This window comes from Suncus etruscus, chromosome 4, assembly GCF_024139225.1.
Source record: "Suncus etruscus isolate mSunEtr1 chromosome 4, mSunEtr1.pri.cur, whole genome shotgun sequence".
Taxonomy (NCBI): Eukaryota; Metazoa; Chordata; class Mammalia; order Eulipotyphla; family Soricidae; genus Suncus; species Suncus etruscus.
In genome coordinates this window covers 45,584,134-45,603,085 of record NC_064851.1, presented here as the reverse complement: position 1 = coordinate 45,603,085, position 18,952 = coordinate 45,584,134, and the positions used below count along the sequence as shown (strand labels likewise).

Below are 18,952 nucleotides of genomic sequence, written 5' to 3'. Positions count from 1 at the left end.
TTATTTATAGTAACTAAAAGTGTCTAATATGAAAAGTGAATTGGTTAAGCAGATGGGCTGAAATAGTTGTATCTCAGTATCAGCAGGGAATTAGCAGGGAATTAGCAATATTAGCAGGGAATTCCAAGGTCTCCTGGATAACAAACCTATACTCAGAACCCTTCTATAAAATGACATGATGCTTGTGTACAAATTATTTGCACACTTCTATACATTTCTTTTGCTTGTTTTTTGTTTGGGGGCCATACTTGATAGTGTTCAGGGTTTACTTTTGGCTCTGTATTCAGAAATTACTCCTGACATTGCTCAGGAAACCATATGGGATACCAGGGATTGAACCCTGGTCAACCATGTACACGGCAAATGCTCTGCCCACTATGCGATCACTCCGGCCCTCCCATACATTTTCAATCAGCTTTTTAGATTAATTTAAATACCTAATACAATATAAATGCTATGTAAGGGGGCTGGAGATATGGCACAGCAGTAGGGCGTTTGCTTTGTACGTAGCCGGCCCAAGACTGATGGTGATTCAAATCCCAGTATCCCATATGGTCCCCCGAGCCTGCCAGGGGTGATTTCTTTTTTTTTTTTTTGGTTTTTGGGCCACACCCTGTGACGCTCAGGGGTTACTCCTGGCTATGCACTCAGAAGTTGCTCCTGGCTTCTTGGGGGACCATATGGGACGCCGGGGGATCGAACCGCGGTCCGTCCTAGGCTAGCGCAGGCAAGGCAGGCACCTTACCTCCAGCGCCACCGCCCGGCCCCGCCAGGGGTGATTTCTGAGAACAGAGCCAGGAGTAACCTCTGAGCACTGCCGTTGTGACCCAACCCCCCCCCCCAATGCTACAAAAGCACTTGTTACACTGTACTGTTTATTGAATAATGTCAAGGAAAAATGTAGGTGTTCTTAGTACATGTTTTTGATCACATAATAAATGGAAATAAAAGCCATGGATAAATAAGTTTGACATTATAACAAAAACAGTAAAAGTGACACAGTAATATTCCCCAAATGTAAATTTTTTTTACTTTTGTTTTGGGACCACACCCTGCATTGCTCAGGGGTTACTCCTGACTGCACTCAGGGGTCATTCCTGAATGCTCGGATGAGCATATGGAAAGCTGGAAATTGAACCTGGGTCAGCCACATGCAAGACAAATGCCCTCCCTGCTGTGCTATCACTCCAGCCCCAACAGAGATCACTTCTGATGGGGCTTGCAGGATCTACCATTTTGGGGTGTCAGGGATTGGCATAGGCCAAGTGCCTACCCATTTTACTATCTCTTTGGCCAGTTTAATATACTTAGCACCATTAATACTTGGCATTTCGATTCACTAGCATTTTAGCGTAATTCCTACGAATTAGTATGTTAGACAAGATGTTTTTTATTCTTACCCTAATTAGCAAAAATCGTATCTTTTCAGGCAAAGTTGGGGGATCAAGGAAACCTCTCTGAACTGGTTAATCTCATCTTGACTGTAGCTGATGGTGACAAAGATGGACAGGTTTCCCTGGGAGAAGCCAAGTCTGCATGGGCACTTCTTCAGTTGAATGAATTTCTTCTCATGGTGATACTCCAAGACAAAGAGCATACCCCCAAATTAATGGGTTTCTGTGGTGACCTCTATGTCATGGAAAGTGTTGAACATACCTCTCTTTACGGAATTAGCCTGCCCTGGGTCATTGAACTTTTTATTCCATCTGGGTTCAGAAGAAGCATGGATCAGTTATTCACACCATCATGGCCTAGAAAGGCTAAAATAGCCATAGGACTTCTAGAATTTGTGGAAGATGTTTTCCATGGTCCTTATGGAAACTTCCTCATGTGTGATACTAGTGCCAAAAACCTAGGATATAATGATAAGTATGACCTGAAAATGGTGGACATGAGAAAAATTGTGCCAGAGACAAACCTGAAAGAACTTATAAAGGATCGTCACTGTGAGTCTGACTTGGACTGTGTCTATGGCACAGACTGTCGAACTAGCTGCGATCAGACTACAATGAAGTGTACTTCAGAAGTGATACAACCAAATTTGGCAAAAGCCTGTCAGTTACTCAAAGACTATTTATTGCGTGGTGCTCCAAGTGAAATTCGCGAGGAATTAGAAAAGCAGCTTTATTCTTGTATTGCTCTCAAGGTCACAGCAAATCAAATGGAAATGGAACATTCTTTGATACTAAATAATCTTAAAACACTACTGTGGAAGAAAATTTCCTATACAAATGACTCTTGATTTAGACATTGTGACCATTGTAGGAATCCAACCACTTTTAAAATTTTTGAGTATTACAAAAAAAAAAAAAGTTTCTGATTAAAATCCCTGCCTAAATTAAATCCCTTTTCCCTGAACCCAAGAAACCATCATCTCGGGGCCGGGCGGTGGCGCAAGAGGTAAGGTGCCTGCCTTACCTGCGCTAGCCTTGAACGGACCGCGGTCCGGCGTCCCATATGGTCCCCCAAGCCAGGAGCAACTTCTGAGCTCATAGCCAGGAGTAACCCCTGAGCGTTACCGGGTGTGGCCCAAAAAAAAAAAAAAAAAAAAAAAGAAACCATCATCTCAATAACACATTATTCGCTGAAATGATGGCAGGTATAGGATTAACAGGCTCCAAGACTTCCTTCCTGCCCTTTTAGAAGCGCTGGTACTTTCCCCAATACATTTCACTGTGTAACTATGACTTAAAATGCTGTGAAATCTCATTCCATAAATATTGAGCGTGAGTATTTTGTAACTGTCAGCCAAAATACCAATCCTGGAAACATTGTGTTTGCATTGATGCTGCTGTTAAAGGAAAAATTTATACATAAATTTACTAATGTCTTAGCATGGTAAAGTTTGCACATTAACAAAATCTAAGCCTGCAAAGCAGGGAAATTAAAAGTACTCCTTTATAAACAAATGGTGGACTAAGTTTTTTAATGACTAAAATGCATTTTGAGTAGGCACCCATGAGAACAGTAAAGCTTGGTGGTTTAAGTACAATGCCATACACCTACTCTCCAGCCCCTGTTGAGTGCATATATTAATTTAGATGTTTAGGGTACTAAGCCTCTTTAAAGTTTAGCGCTAGAAATCAGCCCATTTGGCATGATTTCAGCTGAATCCAGATCGACTTTGAATTAATTCAGAGGGCTACCAGCAGCAAAGTTCTTCCAAATCTGAGGGGCTACAGCGGTAGGGCGTTTGCCTTGCACTTTGCCAACCTGGGATGGACCCAAGTTCGATTCCTGGCATCACGTTTCCCCGAGCCTGCCAGAAGTGATTTCTGAGAGCCAGGAGTAACCAAGCACTGCTGGGTGTGGCCCCCAAACAAATCCTATATAGATGATCATGTCCCAAACCTGATCTTTTTTATTTAGCGTTAAGGTATATTACCTGGCTGTGCTAAGGAATTATTCTTGGGACGGCATAAACCCGTGCAGGCTTTTTAAGTGACTTAAATGTACTATCTCTTAGGCCTCAAACGCTCTATCTAATGCCATTAACTTGCTTCACTCTTTCCTTGAATTGGAGCTATGTAAACAGTGAGTCATATTGAAACCTAGGTTTCAGATTCTTTTGGTAGTCACCTCCTGGCTGTGCTCAGAAATTGCTCCTGGAAGGCTTGTGGGACCAAATGGGATGCCAGGGATCAAAACAGGTTTCATCCTGGGTCGGCCACATGCTAGGCAAACACCCTACCGCTTTGCTATCTCTCCAGTCCCAAAGGCAAGTCTTTTGTTAAATTCAACTGCAATTTCAAACACCTTCACATCCCTCAACCATATAGATTTTTTTACCATTACCATCATGAGTGGATAACATATTTCCTAGAAGATAGTCTATTTGCCAATGGGAAAAGCTGAATCCCATAACTTTGAGGTAAAATTGTCAGGAAGGAAAAAAAAAAACGCTTGAAAAACAAGTGCACACACCTTGAATCAAACGGAAATTTCCACCTTTGTTTGTTTGTTTTGGGTTAAACCCAGCAGCACTCAGAGGTTGGTTACTCCTGGCTCTACGCTCAGAAGTCATTTCTGGCAGGTTCGGGATGCCAGCAAACGCACTACCCTCCATGCTATCTCTCCGGCCCCAGAAATTTCCATCTTATTTCAGTCCTTTCTCCCCCCCATATACAAGCTTTACACAGGAATCATTGCTTGGTCAATAAGTTTATTGTTGTCTTTGAAAAATCCCCATAAAAAATCATGGTAATTTTTAGCTCTCGGCAGCCCTCTCCTGAGCTCTGAGGAAACTTGCTTTCTTCTGGGCAACCCGATCTTTCTTCTGGGCAAGAGACATTTTGGGACGGTTCCACCTAAGAAAGAGATAGTAACAATTTAAAAACCACATGTGACTTATAAAATTATAACCAACATTAACTTAAAAGAGGACAATGTTGGGGCCCGAAGAGATAGCACAGTGGCGTTTGCTTTGCAAGCAGCCGATCCAGGACCAAAGGTGGTTGGTTCGAATCCCGGTGTCCCATATGGTCCCCCATTGCCTGCCAGGAGCTATTTCTGAGCAGACAGCCAGGAGTAACCCCTGAGCACTGCTGGGTGTGGCCCAAACCCCCCCCCAAAAGAGGACAATGTTACTTTGGTTAAAAAGAAAGTATAATTAGAGAAAATAATTCCACATTCTGCTATATTTTACCGATGTATAATCTCTAACTTCCTAACCAACTTTTGTGATGCTATCCAGTACCATACAGGGTCCAAAATACATGCAGTAGTTGGCAATGCCCAGTATTATTTCCTACTTTATTCTCTCCTTTGGCAAGCCTCCTAAAAGGTAGAAACCTTGCACTTAACATGTCCTAGGATAGAATAGACAACCTCAGTAGAATCTGAAGTTAATCGACTTCTATCACTACAGTTACTTTAGCAAACCTGGTTCCCCTCACATCTGCAACATCATGCAGAGTTAGTGATCGAGTTTGCCCAACTTCATCTAAAATCAGAGGAAGAGCAAAGACAGGAAGAGTCCCTATCTTTCTCTTGAAAAGACAATAAAAACACATACCTCTTCTTTTTAACTTCTCTCTTAGGCTTTTTCTCATAGACAGGGTTTTTCCTTATAGCTGCATGAGCTTTCTTATACATCTGCTCCATCTGAAACAAAGCAAATCAAAGCAAACAGTACTTGGTTTCCTTTCAAATGCCCTAAACATAATACACTGCCAGGAGCCAAAGACAGTAGTTGTTTAGGCTACAGCTGACCTGAACTTGATCCCCAGCATTCCACATGGTCCCCACTATATATAGCCTCAAAAACGAACAAACAGGGGCCAGAGCGGTGGCAAGGAGTGATAAGGCGTCTGCCTTGCTGGCGCTAGCCTAGGGCCGACAGCAGTTCAACCTCCCGGCATCCCATATGGTCCCCCAAGACAGGAGCAATTTCTGAGTAACCCAACCCCTGAACATTACCGGGTGTGGCCCCCAAAAAGGGGAACAAACAAGTGTATGTTGTCATATTCTACTTAAGTTTGTCCTTCCAAAGAAAGACTAAGAACTAAACTACCCAAGTATTGCTTAATTCCCAAAGATAGGACAGTGGATCAATTAATAGAGCACAAAAGTTCCATCCCTCATACTATGGCCTCCAAATACTACCAGGCCTATCTCCCTGGAACAACAAAAGAACATAACCTACGTTTTCCAAATACCTGAAATGTGCTTTTATCATCGGCAATAGAAACTGATACAAAACTCAACCTTTTGAACTGATGTGAGGCAGTGCCTGGTGTTGACTGGGGATGGTGGGAACAAACCCTGGGTTCAAACCCAGGTCCATGCAACAGAGTAAGGAATGTGTTCTTTCATTCAAGCCATATTGTCTGGCCTTTCAAAAACCTTTTTTAGGCTATACCCAGCAGCACTCAGAGGTTACTCCTGGCAGGCTCGGAGGGCCATAGGGATGCTGGAGATCAAACCTGAGCCACATAGAAGGCATATACCCTCCCGCTATGCTCTGGCACCTCAAATCTTAAGTTATCACCAAGCAATACTTCTCAAGAGACAAAAATTTAAAGCAAACCGATTTAAACAGAAAATAAAACATTTTTTTTGGTTTTTGGGTACACCTACGTCGATGCTATCCTCCTTCAGCTGCTAAAGGATCCATTCTAATTATGACAGGGATGCAAAGCCCTACAGGCTTTAGATTAGATGCTGGAAACCAGTCACCATTCAAGCATCAGATTCCTATAAGCACTCTGACAAAGGAAATTTATTACAATCCTATGTTGGGCCTATACTGAGTCCAACACCCCAATTTCATGTTTCATCCTTATAAAAGTCGCCTTATCTAAAGAAGTCTTTAATCACAAATATGTTCCATATTCAAAAGTTTTTGTTTTTGGGCCACACCCAATGATGCTCAGGCTCCTGGCTATGCACTCAAGAAATCTCGGAGGACCAAATGGGATGCTGGGGATCGAACTTAGGCCTATCCTGGATCAGCCACGTGCAAGGCAAATGCCCTACCTCTGTGCCATCGCTCCGCCCCCCCATATTCAAACTTTTAACTATGAAAATAAACAAAAGTAACACCAATACAGGCACTTTAAATTAAAATTTTTACCATGTCTGGAGTGATGTTGTTCTTTATGTACTGAGAAAACTGTTTCTTGTAGCCATCTTCATCTTCTTCCATTAGGTAACGCATATAGTCTGCCACATTCTGCCCCATAATATGTTTTCGATGTACTTCAGCACTGAATTCCTTACTTTCCGAATCATACCCAGGGAATCGTTTGGTACTAAAATGAAGTGTATCATATTTTAGTATACAGTATTTCAATCGTGAACAAGTAGGAACTTCCAGTAGCTGCCATCAGTCCCGTCTTGAAACAACTGATCGCATCATTATGCAACCGAAGGACCAACTACAGACTTGCTCAGTTGGTGGGATATCATCATTCAGCAGCAAATACTGGAATTCCAGATAGAAAGGAACTTTTACAGGCTGTGCTGCCCAGTTCAGAGTCTCCAGAACTGGTAACAGCCTCCAGTTTAACTGGGAAACAAAACAATTAGCTGATTTAAAGCAGTCTCTCATTTTCCCACTCATCTTCCCCTTTTCCTGAGAAATTTATGTGATCTTACATATATAACAGCATACATATCAAAGATCTGCTAATAAATCTTAAGTTTAATAGCCTCCATAGGGCCAAGACCCAATTTAAGCAAGTAGGGCTTGGCTTAATGGGCTACTTTTCTAGAAGTACTGAGTGTCATTTCTTTTCTGAAAAGGGCCAAATTTGAATACTCCATAACACTATAAATATTCTAACAAGGTTACATTTTATTGGCTTCAATTTATAAAGAGTAAGAAAAAATAACAGAGAAGTATCAGATTCCAGAAAACAGTTGTAAATTCTGTTACCTGTGAGGGATAGATAAGCCTCCATCCACAGCTCCTTTCAGGGCACCAAAAACTTTGTTTCCAGTAGTAGTTCTGGCAAGTCCTGCATCCAAATAGCAGGTGAAGGCACCAGGTTTTCCATCAATGCTTTCCACGTTATATTCATCTCCAGTGACCTCCACTTGGCCTTCATAAATCTTGTCCATGCCAAATCTATTGAGAAGCTATTGACAAAGACAACCCAATTATCTGAATGTACTTAGATAACTAACTCCTAACTCTACCTCACAACTTTAATGACTGCTGTCACTTGGCATTTCCTTCCAATACACTAATTTTTCCCCAGTTGACTTCTAATATCAACTTTTAGAGGCAGGGGAAATACAGGAAGGCGCACGTATTGCCATGTGCCCCACATGAAGTCTGATCATGGTCTTCCAAGCATGGCTGGTCTATTGGTCTCTGGCAGTACAGTAACCAAGCATTGAACCACTGGCCATTTCTGACTATGCTCAGAAATCACTCCTGGTGTGGGGTCAGAGCAATAGCCCAATGGGTAGGATATTTGTCTTGCACGTGGCTAACCTAAGTTTGATGCCTGGCATTCTATATAGTCCCAAGGCTGCCAGGAGCAATTTTTTTGTTTGTTTTGGGGCCACACCCGGCATTGCTCAGGGGTTACTCCTGGCTATCTGCTCAGAAATAGCTCCTGGCAGGCACGGGGGCAGGCACGGGGGACCATACGGGACACCAGGATTCGAACCAACCACCTTAGGTCCTGGGTTGGCTGCTTGCAAGGCAAAAACCGCTGTGCTATCTCTCCGGCCCCCTTCAGGAGCAATTTCTTTTTTTTTTTTTTTTTTTTTTTTTTGGTTTTTGGGCCACACCCGGTAACGCTCAGGGGTTACTCCTGGCTATGCGCTCAGAAGTCGCTCCTGGCTTGGGGGACCATATGGGACGCCGGGGGATCGAACCGCAGTCCGTCTCCTAGGCTAGCGCAGGTAAGGCAGGCACCTTACCTCCAGCGCCACCGCCCGGCCCCTCAGGAGCAATTTCTAAGTGCAGAGCCTCGAATAACAGTGTTGCTAAGGGTGGCCCCCAAATAGTAAACAAACAACAACAAAAATCATAAGTATTTAAGGAATCAGGGCACCATATGAGTTGCTGAAGAAAGAACATAGCTTAGCAAAGTGCAAGTCAAGTGCCCTTACCCACTTTACCAACCCCTAAAATATATTCTGTAAAAAGAAATGTTGAAATACCCAACTATAATCACTTTTTAAAAAGCTTCTGAATCTTCTAAATGTCCACATTTCATCCATGTAGCAACTAGGATGCACAATATTTCAATTCTGCTAATATCTAAAAGCAGTTAATCCTCACATTTCTTCAATAGTATTTGGCTACAATTCAATAACCAGAAATGTTACAAATTCTGCATAAAATCTTAATAATGGGATTCTGGGGGCTGGAGCGATAGCACAGCAGTAGAGTATTTGTCTTGCTCAAAGCCAATTCAGGATGGACGGTGGTTCGAATCCTGGCATCCCAAATGGTTCCCCCAAGCCTGCCAGAAGTGATTTCTAAGCGCAGACCTAAGAGTGTGACCCAAAAACCAACCATAAAAATAGGTTTCTACATGAAAACACATTTTGTGCCTCACCCCTTCAATTATCTTAATACAGGTTACCATCATTTAGCTAATTCCAATGTATGTAACTTGCAGTGGAGTGATATAACACAGCAGCAGGGCATTTGTCTTGCACGTGACCAACCTGGGACTGGCCCTGATTGATTCCCAACAACTCACTTGGATCCAACCCCCCAAGCCTGGCAGGAGAGATTTCACTTTTTGTTTGTTTGGGTTTTTTGTTGTTTCGGGCCACACCCAGCTGCTCTCCAGGTTTACTCCTGGCCCTGCAACCCTGGCCCTGTGTGCAGAAGTAACTCCTAGCAGGCCAGGGGACCATATAGGATGCTCCAGATGGAACCTGTGTCTATTTCAGGCCAACGCTGCCCTGCCCGCACTCAGGCCTATCAGGGGCGATTTCTGAGCAGAGCTAGAGGTAATCCAGAGTGCTGCATGCAGTGACTCCCAAAAATCTCCAAAAAAACAAGGACAACAATAAAATTTAACTTGATTGTTCTCATAGACAGATAGTGATCTCCAATTCCACCCAATTGTGGGTCCCACATATGTTAATCTCACTGCAAAACTATAATAATCAAGAAAACAAAAAGTAAGACCAAGACTTTTTCTTTTGGTTCAGGAGTGCTCAGAGGTTATCCTGACTATGTTCAGAAATCACTCCTGGTGTGGGGTCAGAGCAATAGCACAATGGGTAGGACATTTGTCCTGCACGTGGCTAACCTAAGTTTGATGGCTGGCATCCTATATAGTCCCAAGATTGCCAGGAGCAATTTCTAAGTGCAGAGCTTCAAGTAACAGTGTTGCTGAGGGTGGCCCCCAAACAGTAAACAAACAACAAAAATCACTCCTGGTAGACTGGTGGAATGCCAAGGATCAAAGCAACAGTGCAAGCAAACATCCTACCTGCTGTGCTACACTCCAGCCCATAGTCTCGGGACAGGAGAGATAGCATGAAGGTAGGGTTTTTGCCTTGCATGCAGAAGGACAATGGTACGAATCTCAGCATCCCATATGTCCACCCCAACCCCGCCTGCAGGAGCAATTTCTGAGTTCAAAGCCAGGAGCAACTACTGAGTGCTGCCGGGTGACCCAAAAAAAAAAAAAAACAAAAACAAAAAAAAGGAGGGGGACGGTGCACCCGCGCTAGCCCGCTAGCCTAGGACAGACCGGAGTTCGATCCCCTGGTGTCCCATACGGTACCCCAAGCCAGGAGCAATTTCTGAGCACATAGCCAGAAGCAATCCGAGTGTCACTGGGTGTGGCCCACTAAAATGTCAGAATCCTCTAAAAATAAGACATAGTTTCTTAAATCCTGTATATTCCCCGAGCCAGGAGCATTATCTGAGAGCTGCCAGGTGTGCCCCAAAACGAACAACAGAAAACATTCTGTTGGGACCCAACAGTTAAGTAGGGGTTAGTACAAGTTAAGGTGCTTGCTTTGCACACAGCTGTTTCAGGTTCAATTCCCCCAAGCCCAAGCATCACCAGGCATGATCTGAGATCAGTATGGCCTCAATGCCCCTCAAGTTAAGGCCCTAGTAGCCGCACATGTGGCTATCCTATTTTATAAACATCCACCACTGCACAAACTCTTAGTCTAGATAGAGCCACCAAATAGGATAGGAAAAAAAGAAAAGCAGTTCTTCCCCCAGATTACCAGAAAATGCCTTATTCAGACACTTCAAGTGACTAGATACCTAATCCAAGGGTGAGCATCTGAAACTACACTCCCACATAAAAATATATCCCTGTACATACCCTGCGGGCCAGCAGCAGGCCAGTACAATAGGCTGCAGCATAGTTTGTCAGGCCAACCTTCACACCATACTTTGGAAGCTCATGAGCATATGCTGCACAAACTATCATATCTCCTTCTATACGGGCATAAGCAATCTGTAAGAGAAAAGCCAAATCAGTTTGTGTTTTCACTGATAACCACCAGTCAATTTCTTACTTGTTTTATATCCAGATGTGCATTTTCATTTTTATACAGATTTACTAAGACCCAATGCAAATAGTAATCAAGTGTTACTCTTGCCTTTTTACTTCTATTTTAACCCATAAAGCAAAATTAGTCACACAGGAAGTAAAGAACTTGGTTCATAATTCTATTATTCTTCCAAAACTAGACAATCTATATATCTGGTCAAAGCTAGCCCTCCCACCTATCAGCCTAAGTTTTTCCATCCCACCCTTCCCATAACTAGGAATGAAGATGGTTAAATAGGCGTCTTTAGTCTAAATACACCAAACCTGAATCTAGATATCTAGATATTTTTTGTTTCTGGAGTACTTGTCTAGCAGTGAGTGAAGGGACTCGATTTGCCACATGTCTGGGAAACATCTCACCTGACAAATGATGTCTCTGTTGGTTACCCGGACTATCATCCTGTACTTGGGTGTATTGTATTTATTTTTATCCTGGATCACCAAACGTTTCCGAGCATAGTAATCCGTTTTGCCCTCTAAAAAAGAAAATAATTTTATAAAGTCTTTTTTCAAACAGAGCCTTGGCAATACTGTGCGAACTTCAAAACTGACACCCTACCTCGCCGTCTTCTAAATTTCACTTGGTATCTCTTGAAGTATGCCTTATTCTTGACGACTTTGACAAACCCCTGCAGATTGAAAAAGACAAGACACAAAATGGTCAGAGCCTTGGTGTGTCCGCTTAAAGATGCTTCTGCCATCCGACTTCACCTTGTTAACAAAACTTAAGAAACTGCAAAACCGGGATCCAGGCAACGTGTCAACTTGGGTCAAGAGAAGTGTTTCCATCTTTTAAGATGGAATCTTATGAAAAGGGAAAGTAGGGGATTGGGAGAAAAAAAGGGGGGGCCTCAATTCCAGCATAATCTGAATAGCTCCCACCCAGGTTTTGGCGTCTCTCCCACCATGGCCCACCCTGCAACCATCAGGCCTGACAGCACAGTGCGGATGGGGCAGCCCACACCGACACGTAGCACACGACACGGGCGTTCCCGTCGCCTCTTTTTAATGCTCTTCGGTGGCCAAGAGCGAACCCAGATCGCCCCGATTTCGTGCAAGCATCGCCCCCAAGCAGGGCCCTCTGTCTTGCTTCCCCATCAATGCTTTTCAATTGACATCAAAGACAGTCGCCAACTAGGTAGGCCGCCTGGGCCTCCGACTTGAGCAAGCTTCCTTCCGGGGAGCCCCGGGACCCTATTCCTGGGCCCATCGACGACCTTGATTTGCAAATTAACTCTTCAGCCCGACGCCAAGGATTGCTAGGAGACCCCCACGGTGGAGAAGCAAGCCCAGAGCATGCACTGCCATTGCACGGTGGAACCGGCTCGGTAGGGCCGCGGTCGCCTAGATCCAACCCGGCATCCTCCAACCGCTCTGGAAACCTATGCAGGCCGCAAGTCGGGTGTCTCCGAGCGAGCCTGCAAGAGTCCCCTCCGGTTGTTCCCCCTAATTCAACCCCGTCCCCAAGATGCAACCCGGCCCCTCCCCCCGCTGGCTTGCACGCCGGGTGGCAGCCATTAGAGCCACGCCGAGAGCGGTAGCCGGGGGAGCGCACGGCCTCGCAATCTATCGCCATCCGAGACCCAGGGCGTCCGAAGCGAGCATCTAAGTTGGCATCCGGACAAGGGCAGGGGAGACCTTTGGCACCCGGAGGCCGAGATGCCACTTACCATCCTGCGGGAACAGAGACCAGCGTCCGCGCCTTGACACAGACACCAGGCCAAGCAGCCCTCTGGGGGGGAGAAAAGGCCGCAGCGCGCGCGCACGCGCAGTATGTAGCATCGGCGGTGTACGCCAGCGACGTGCGCAAGAGAGAGCGCGCCGCTCGCACAGCGCGCCGCATGCTGCCCCCTACTGTGCGGAGGACCACGCTGGCCTAGGCCGAGCCCTCTCCACCCCTGCAATTTAATTTACAATGTGGTGGCCGCTTCCTGCTAGGACTAACCGTGGCTGGTAGTAGAGTCGGGGTGATCATGGAAGTTTTACTTTCCTGTCCTAAGCATGTGCTTCTTCTCCAGAGATAGCACAGCGGGTAGGGCGTTTGCCTTACAAGCAAGTCAACCCTGGTTCCATCCACGGCATCCCATGTGATGGTCTCTGAGCCCAGCAGGGGTGAAACCTGAGCACAGAGCCAGGAGTAAGTCCTGAGCACCATCGGATATGGCACAAAAACCTAAAGAAATAATTTAGTCGTTCTAGTGAGCATTTGATCCTTCCTGGATTCTGCTCCCCCGCCCCACCCCCCCAGGCCTTGTACCTCTGCATTCACTCTGTGCTCTGAACATATAGAAAGATTTGGTATTTGGGCCACACTTGACTCCTGGCTCAGCACGCAGGTATTATTATTATTATTATTATTATTATTATTATTATTATTATTAATTATTATTATTCCTGGCTGTGCTTGGGGGACCATATGGGATGTGGGTGTGGGGGGAATGGAACCCAGGTCAGCCGCATGCAAAGCAAGCGACCTACCTGCCGTACTGTGGCTCTGGCCTCCAAATGGAAAAATTTCTATAGTGACACCCATACATTATAATTATTTTCCTAATTAATTGTTTCTGTATCGAAACTATTATCTTTTATAATCATCATCTTTTTTTTTTTTTTTTTTGGTTTTTGGGCCACACCCTGTGACGCTCAGGGGTTACTCCTGGCTATGCGCTCAGAAGTTGCTCCTGGCTTCTTGGGGGACCATATGGGACGCCGGGGGATCGAACCGCGGTCCGTCCTAGGCTAGCGCAGGCAAGGCAGGCACCTTACCTCCAGCGCCACCGCCCGGCCCCTATAATCATCATCTTAAAAACATCTTCAGTTCTTTTCAGAATGTTTATTTCTTAGTTATTTGTTTTTGCTTTACATGAGGTATATGTTGAAAGGTAGCAGATAAACTGATTTTTTTTGGGGGGGGCCACACCCGGCGGTGCTCAAGGGTTACTCCTGGCTGTCTGCTCAGAAATAGCTCCTGGCAGGCACGGGGACCATATGGGACACCGGGATTCGAACCAACCACCTTTGGTCCTGGATCGTAAACTGATTTATTAAAATAATCTTTAAAAATTGTTTTTACTAGGATTGGGGAACATCTGGTGATGCTCAAGACACCATGTGATGCCAGGAATTGAACCCTAATCTATCCTGTCTTCTGGCCTTTTCAAGTGTGTTTTCAAAGTATACATTGATCTGTAAGAGCCACAAAATAATATCTGTAGGAATTAATTTTGCGTTTATTAGCACACTTTTTTTTTTTCATTTGAGGGGATTGGGCCACACCTGGTGATGCTCAGGGGTTACTCCTGGCTATGCGCTCAGAAATCGCTCCTGGTTTGGGGAAACCATATGGGACACTGGCATCCTTTTTTTTGGGGGGGGGGGGCATACCTGGCAGTTTTCAGGCCTACTCCTGGCAGTGTGCAGGGGACCATATGAGGTTCAAAACAAGCATCCTACTCACTATACTAACTCTGGCCCCTAATCCGGGATCTTATACACTTGCTTTATCAAAAAAATTAGAATTCAACAACTTAACTTTTTTTTCTTCCTCTCCTCTAAACAAAAATGTTACTCAAATCCTTCCATAGTATCTATTTCTTTTTAGTTTGGTTTTTGGACCACACCTAATACCTAGTGGTGCTCAGAATTACTCCCTGCTTTGCACTCAGAAATTTGCTCCTGGCTGGCACAGGGGTCCATATTGGATGCCAGGAATTGAACCCAGGTTTGTCCCAGGTCAGCCACATGCAAGGCAAATGCCTTACCACTATTATCTCTCTGGTCCCCATAGTATTTATTTCATATGTCCACAGAGGCACAAACCCAAAACTTCATGACTAGCACATTTGCCTTTGGTTTCGAGGACAAAGCACAAGTGTGCCAGGGCAGTGTTTCCCTGGGGCTGGAACAGGTGTTGATTACCAGGGTAGAAGCTTAGGGTTTCAGATGAGAGTGATGCCAAAGCTAAGTGAGAGCATCAGGCCATCCAGCCCACTGACTGAGTGTCAACAGGAGCTGTACCCAAGTCCCCTGAGATCTGCTAGGGGTCCAAATATTAAGGTGAACATATAACCAATAAACTGTCATCTTCTTTTTTTTCTTTTTCTTTTTTTTTTGGGGGGGTGCCACACCCAGTAACACTCAGGGGTTACTCTTGGCTCTGTGCTCAGAAATTGCTCCTGGCTTGGGGGGCCATATGGGATGCCAGGGATTGAACCCAGGTCCGTCCTAGGTCAGCCACGTGCAAAGCAAATGGCCTACTGCTGCACTATCCCTCCAGCCCAAACTGTCATCTTTTAAGTGATTAGACTTAATTTGCATCAGTATAAACCTCCAGAGAGGATTTTGTTTTTGAGAGGAGGACCCATACCAACAGTGCAGAGGAACTGCTAGCTCAGTGTTAACGGGATGTATAAAGCTAGGGATTAAAGCACCATACTATCTCTCCAGCTTTAAGGGATGGAATCTTGTTCACTAGATGAGGCCATGTTAATAGAAATAGAAAGGAAGCCTTGTGGCTGGAGAGATAGCATGGAGGTAGGGTGTTTACCTTGCATGCAGAAGGACGGTGTTTCGAATCCCGGCCTGCCAGGAGTGATTTCTGAGTGTACAGCCAGAAGTAATCCCTGTATGTCACTGGGTGTGACCAAAAATATATATATGTATATCGGGACTGGAGTGATAGCACGATGTGTCAGATGGTTTGCCTTGCATGCTACCAACACCAGTTTGATCCTCAGCATTCCATATGGTCTCTCAAGCCTGCAAGGAGTGATTTTAGAGTGCAGAGCCAGGAGTAATCCCTGAGCATCACTGGATATAACCCAAAACAAACAAACAAAAAAATTGTATTGGGGGCCAGAGAGAAAGTAGATCAGAATTCTTTCCATGGCACCCTATAGCAAGCACCTCAGGAGTAATTCCTGAGCACAGAACCAGTAAACAAACAAACAAACAAATCTCTTAATGAACTGGGAAAATGGTATAGGGGACTAGGCTTTGTAAGCAGCCTACTTCAGTTTGGCCAGCCCCAACATAGGTTTCCTGACTACCACCAGGAGTGACTCCTCAGCACTACAGACCCCTCACAGATCCAGGAGTACACCTTGAGCATTACCAAACAAACAAGCAGACAAGCAAACAAACAAAAAATTCCTTTACTGTCACAAGAGTGGGAGCATGAAATACTAGAAAGAAAGCAACTGAGTAAAAAAAGCCTTATCAAATAAGAAATCTACCTGAAAGCATGGGGAAATACTCAAAGGGCTAGGACCAGGCTGACATACAGGATCTCTGGATTCAATCTCTAGCAGCACATGGTTCTCCAAACTGCAGAGAACCACCCTCAAGCCCTGAGACAGGAGCAGCTCCTGAGAGCACCACTAGGTGCAGTCCAAAACAAACAAAAAGAATATGAAACCTACTTGGGAATTAAGATTGTTTTTAAATTTTAATATTTATTTTATCAAAAGTAATAATAAATATTTTGAGATATTGACTTTTGATGACACTTTGCTGATATTTTACCAGTTCTCCAGAGATAAAAATATAATATACCATGGGGCTGGAGCAATAACACAGTGGTACGGCATTTGCCTTGCACGTTGCTGACCCGGGACAGACCTAGGCTCGATTCCCAGCATTATTCCATATGGTTCCCTGAGCCTGCTAGGAGTAGCCCCTGAGTGCTGCCAGGTGTGACCAAAACAGAAAAAAAAAAAAAAGTTAACTTTATGTACTGATGGGTGTAGTTCCAAAAAATATAATATACCAGGAGGGCTGGAGCTATATCACAGTGGGTAGGATGTTTGCCTTGCAAGCAGCTGACCTGGGATGTTTTTTGTTTGTTTTCATTTGGGGGCCATACCCAGTGACGCTCAGGGATTATTCCCGGCCTGGGGAACCATATGGGTCGCCAGGGGATTGAACCGTGGTCTGTCCTAGGTTAGTGCTGGCAAGGCAGACGCTTTAACACTCCGCACCACCACTCCAGCCCCCTGACTTGGCTTTGATCCTCAGCATCCCATATAGTTCCCAAAGTCTGCCAGGAGTGATTTCTAAATGCAGAGCCAAGAGTAATCCCTGAGTGCTGCTGGGTGTGGCCCCATACCTTATATGTGTGTATGTGGCATATATATATATATATACATACATATATATGTACTACATATAATATTAAGAACGAATTTTTTTGTGTGTGTGGTTTTTGGGTCACACCCGGCAGTGCTCAGGGGTTACTCCTGGCTCCATGCTCAGAAATTGCTCCTGGCAGGCACGGGGGACCCTATGGGACGCCGGGATTCGAACCGATGACCTTCTGCATGAAAGGCAAACACCTTACCTCCATGCTATCTCTCCGGCCCCAAGAACGAACTCTTTTTTTTTTTTTTTTTTTTTTTTTTTTTTTTTTTTTTTTGGGCCACACCCGGTGACGCTCAGGGGTTACTCCTGGCTATGCGCTCAGAAGTCGCTCCTGGCTTGGGGGACCATATGGGACGCCGGGGGATCGAACCGCGGTCCGTCTCCTAGGCTAGCGCAGGTTAAGGCAGGCACCTTACCTCCAGCGCCACCGCCCGGCCCAAGAACGAACTCTTGACAAATCCTTTTTTTGTTTTGTTTTGTTTTGGTTTTTGGGCCACACCCAGCGGTGCTCAGGGGTTACTCCTAGCTATCTGCTTAGAAATAGCTCCTGGCAGGCACAGGGGACCATATGGGATGCCGGGATTCCAACCACCGTCCTTCTGCATGAAAGGCAAACGCCTTACCTCCATGCTATCTCTCCGGCCCCAAGAACGAACTCTTTTTTTTTTTTTTTTTTTTGGTTTTTGGGCCACACCCGTTTGACGCTCAGGGGTTACTCCTGGCTATGTGCTCAGAAATCGCCCCTGGCTTGGGGGGACCATATGGGACGCCGGGGGATCGAACCGCGGTCCTTCCTTGGCTAGCGCTTGCAAGGCAGTCACCTTACCTCCAGCGCCACCTACCCGGCCCCCCAAGAACGAACTCTTGACAAATCCTTTTTTTTTTTGTTTTGGTTTTTGGGCCACACCCGGCGGTGCTCAGGGGTTACTCCTAGCTATCTGCTTAGAAATAGCTCCTGGGGGGCCGGGCGGTGGCGCTGGAGGTAAGGTGCCTGCCTTACCTGCGCTAGCCTAGGAGACGGACCGCGGTTCGATCCCCCGGCGTCCCATATGGTCCCCCAAGCCAGGAGCGACTTCTGAGCGCATAGCCAGGAGTAACCCCTGAGCATTACCGGGTGTGGCCCAAAAACCAAAAAAAAAAAAAAAAAAAAAAAAAAAAAAGAAATAGCTCCTGGCAGACACAGGGGACCATATGGGATGCCGGGATTCCAACCACCGTCCTTCTGCATGAAAGGAAAACACCTTACTTCCATGCTATCTCTCCAGCCCCAAGGACAAACTCTTTTTTTTTTTTTTTATTTTTGGGCCACACCCGGTGACACTCAGGGGTTCCTCCTGGCTATGTGCTCAGAAGTCGCTCCTAGCTGGGGGGACCATATGGGACGCTGGGGGATCGAACCGCAGTCCATCCTAGGCTAGCACTGGCAAGGCAGACACCTTACCTCTAGCGCCACCTCACCGGCCCCAAGGACAAACTCTTAACAAATCTTTTTTGAGAGTGCACTTGTCAAATGAAACCAAAAATACCTGTCTTCCTCTCCAGTAACTTGAGTTTATATATATATATATATATATATATATATATATATATATATATATATATAAATACACACATGAGTTTATCAAAGCATTATTATTATTATTGATGTTGGTTTTGGGGGCCACAACTGGTGATTCTCAGGGCATACTTCTTCTAAGCTCAAGAACCACTCCTGGTGGTACTTAGGGTACAATATGGGGTGCCATGGATTGAACCTGGATTGGCCTTGTGCAAGGTAAGTGCCCTGTCCACTGTACTATTTCTCCAGCTTTAGGTCC

At 45.2% G+C, this 18,952-nt stretch overlaps 2 protein-coding genes and 2 non-coding genes across 4 annotated transcripts in view; 1 reads left to right on the top strand and 3 right to left on the bottom strand.

The window, feature by feature from the left end:
* DIPK1A (divergent protein kinase domain 1A) overlaps positions 1 to 2,371 on the top strand; it is a 34,507-nt gene extending 32,136 nt beyond the window's left edge. Inside the window, exon 4 of the mRNA XM_049772251.1 lies at positions 1,430 to 2,371. Within this exon, the coding sequence (XP_049628208.1) occupies positions 1,430 to 2,242 (813 nt within the window). The 3' untranslated portion in view covers positions 2,243 to 2,371. The remainder of the gene's footprint in view (positions 1 to 1,429) is intronic.
* Positions 2,372 to 4,145: 1,774 nt separating this feature from the next.
* On the bottom strand, positions 4,146 to 12,729 carry RPL5 (ribosomal protein L5). Its single transcript, XM_049772279.1, has 8 exons — positions 12,668 to 12,729; positions 11,557 to 11,626; positions 11,358 to 11,473; positions 10,767 to 10,901; positions 7,379 to 7,581; positions 6,575 to 6,752; positions 5,015 to 5,103; positions 4,146 to 4,307 (listed from the first exon to the last, which is right to left on the bottom strand). The coding sequence occupies exons 1-8, from the start codon at positions 12,668 to 12,670 to the stop codon at positions 4,208 to 4,210; spliced, it is 894 nt and encodes a 297-aa protein (XP_049628236.1). The 5' UTR covers positions 12,671 to 12,729; the 3' UTR covers positions 4,146 to 4,207.
* On the bottom strand, positions 4,802 to 4,934 carry LOC126007695 (small nucleolar RNA SNORA66). Its single transcript, XR_007495191.1, has one exon. It is a non-coding gene; the product is annotated as a small nucleolar RNA SNORA66 (small nucleolar RNA).
* Positions 6,820 to 6,917, bottom strand: LOC126007682 (small nucleolar RNA SNORD21). Its single transcript, XR_007495184.1, has one exon. It is a non-coding gene; the product is annotated as a small nucleolar RNA SNORD21 (small nucleolar RNA).
* Positions 12,730 to 18,952: the final 6,223 nt, after the last annotated feature.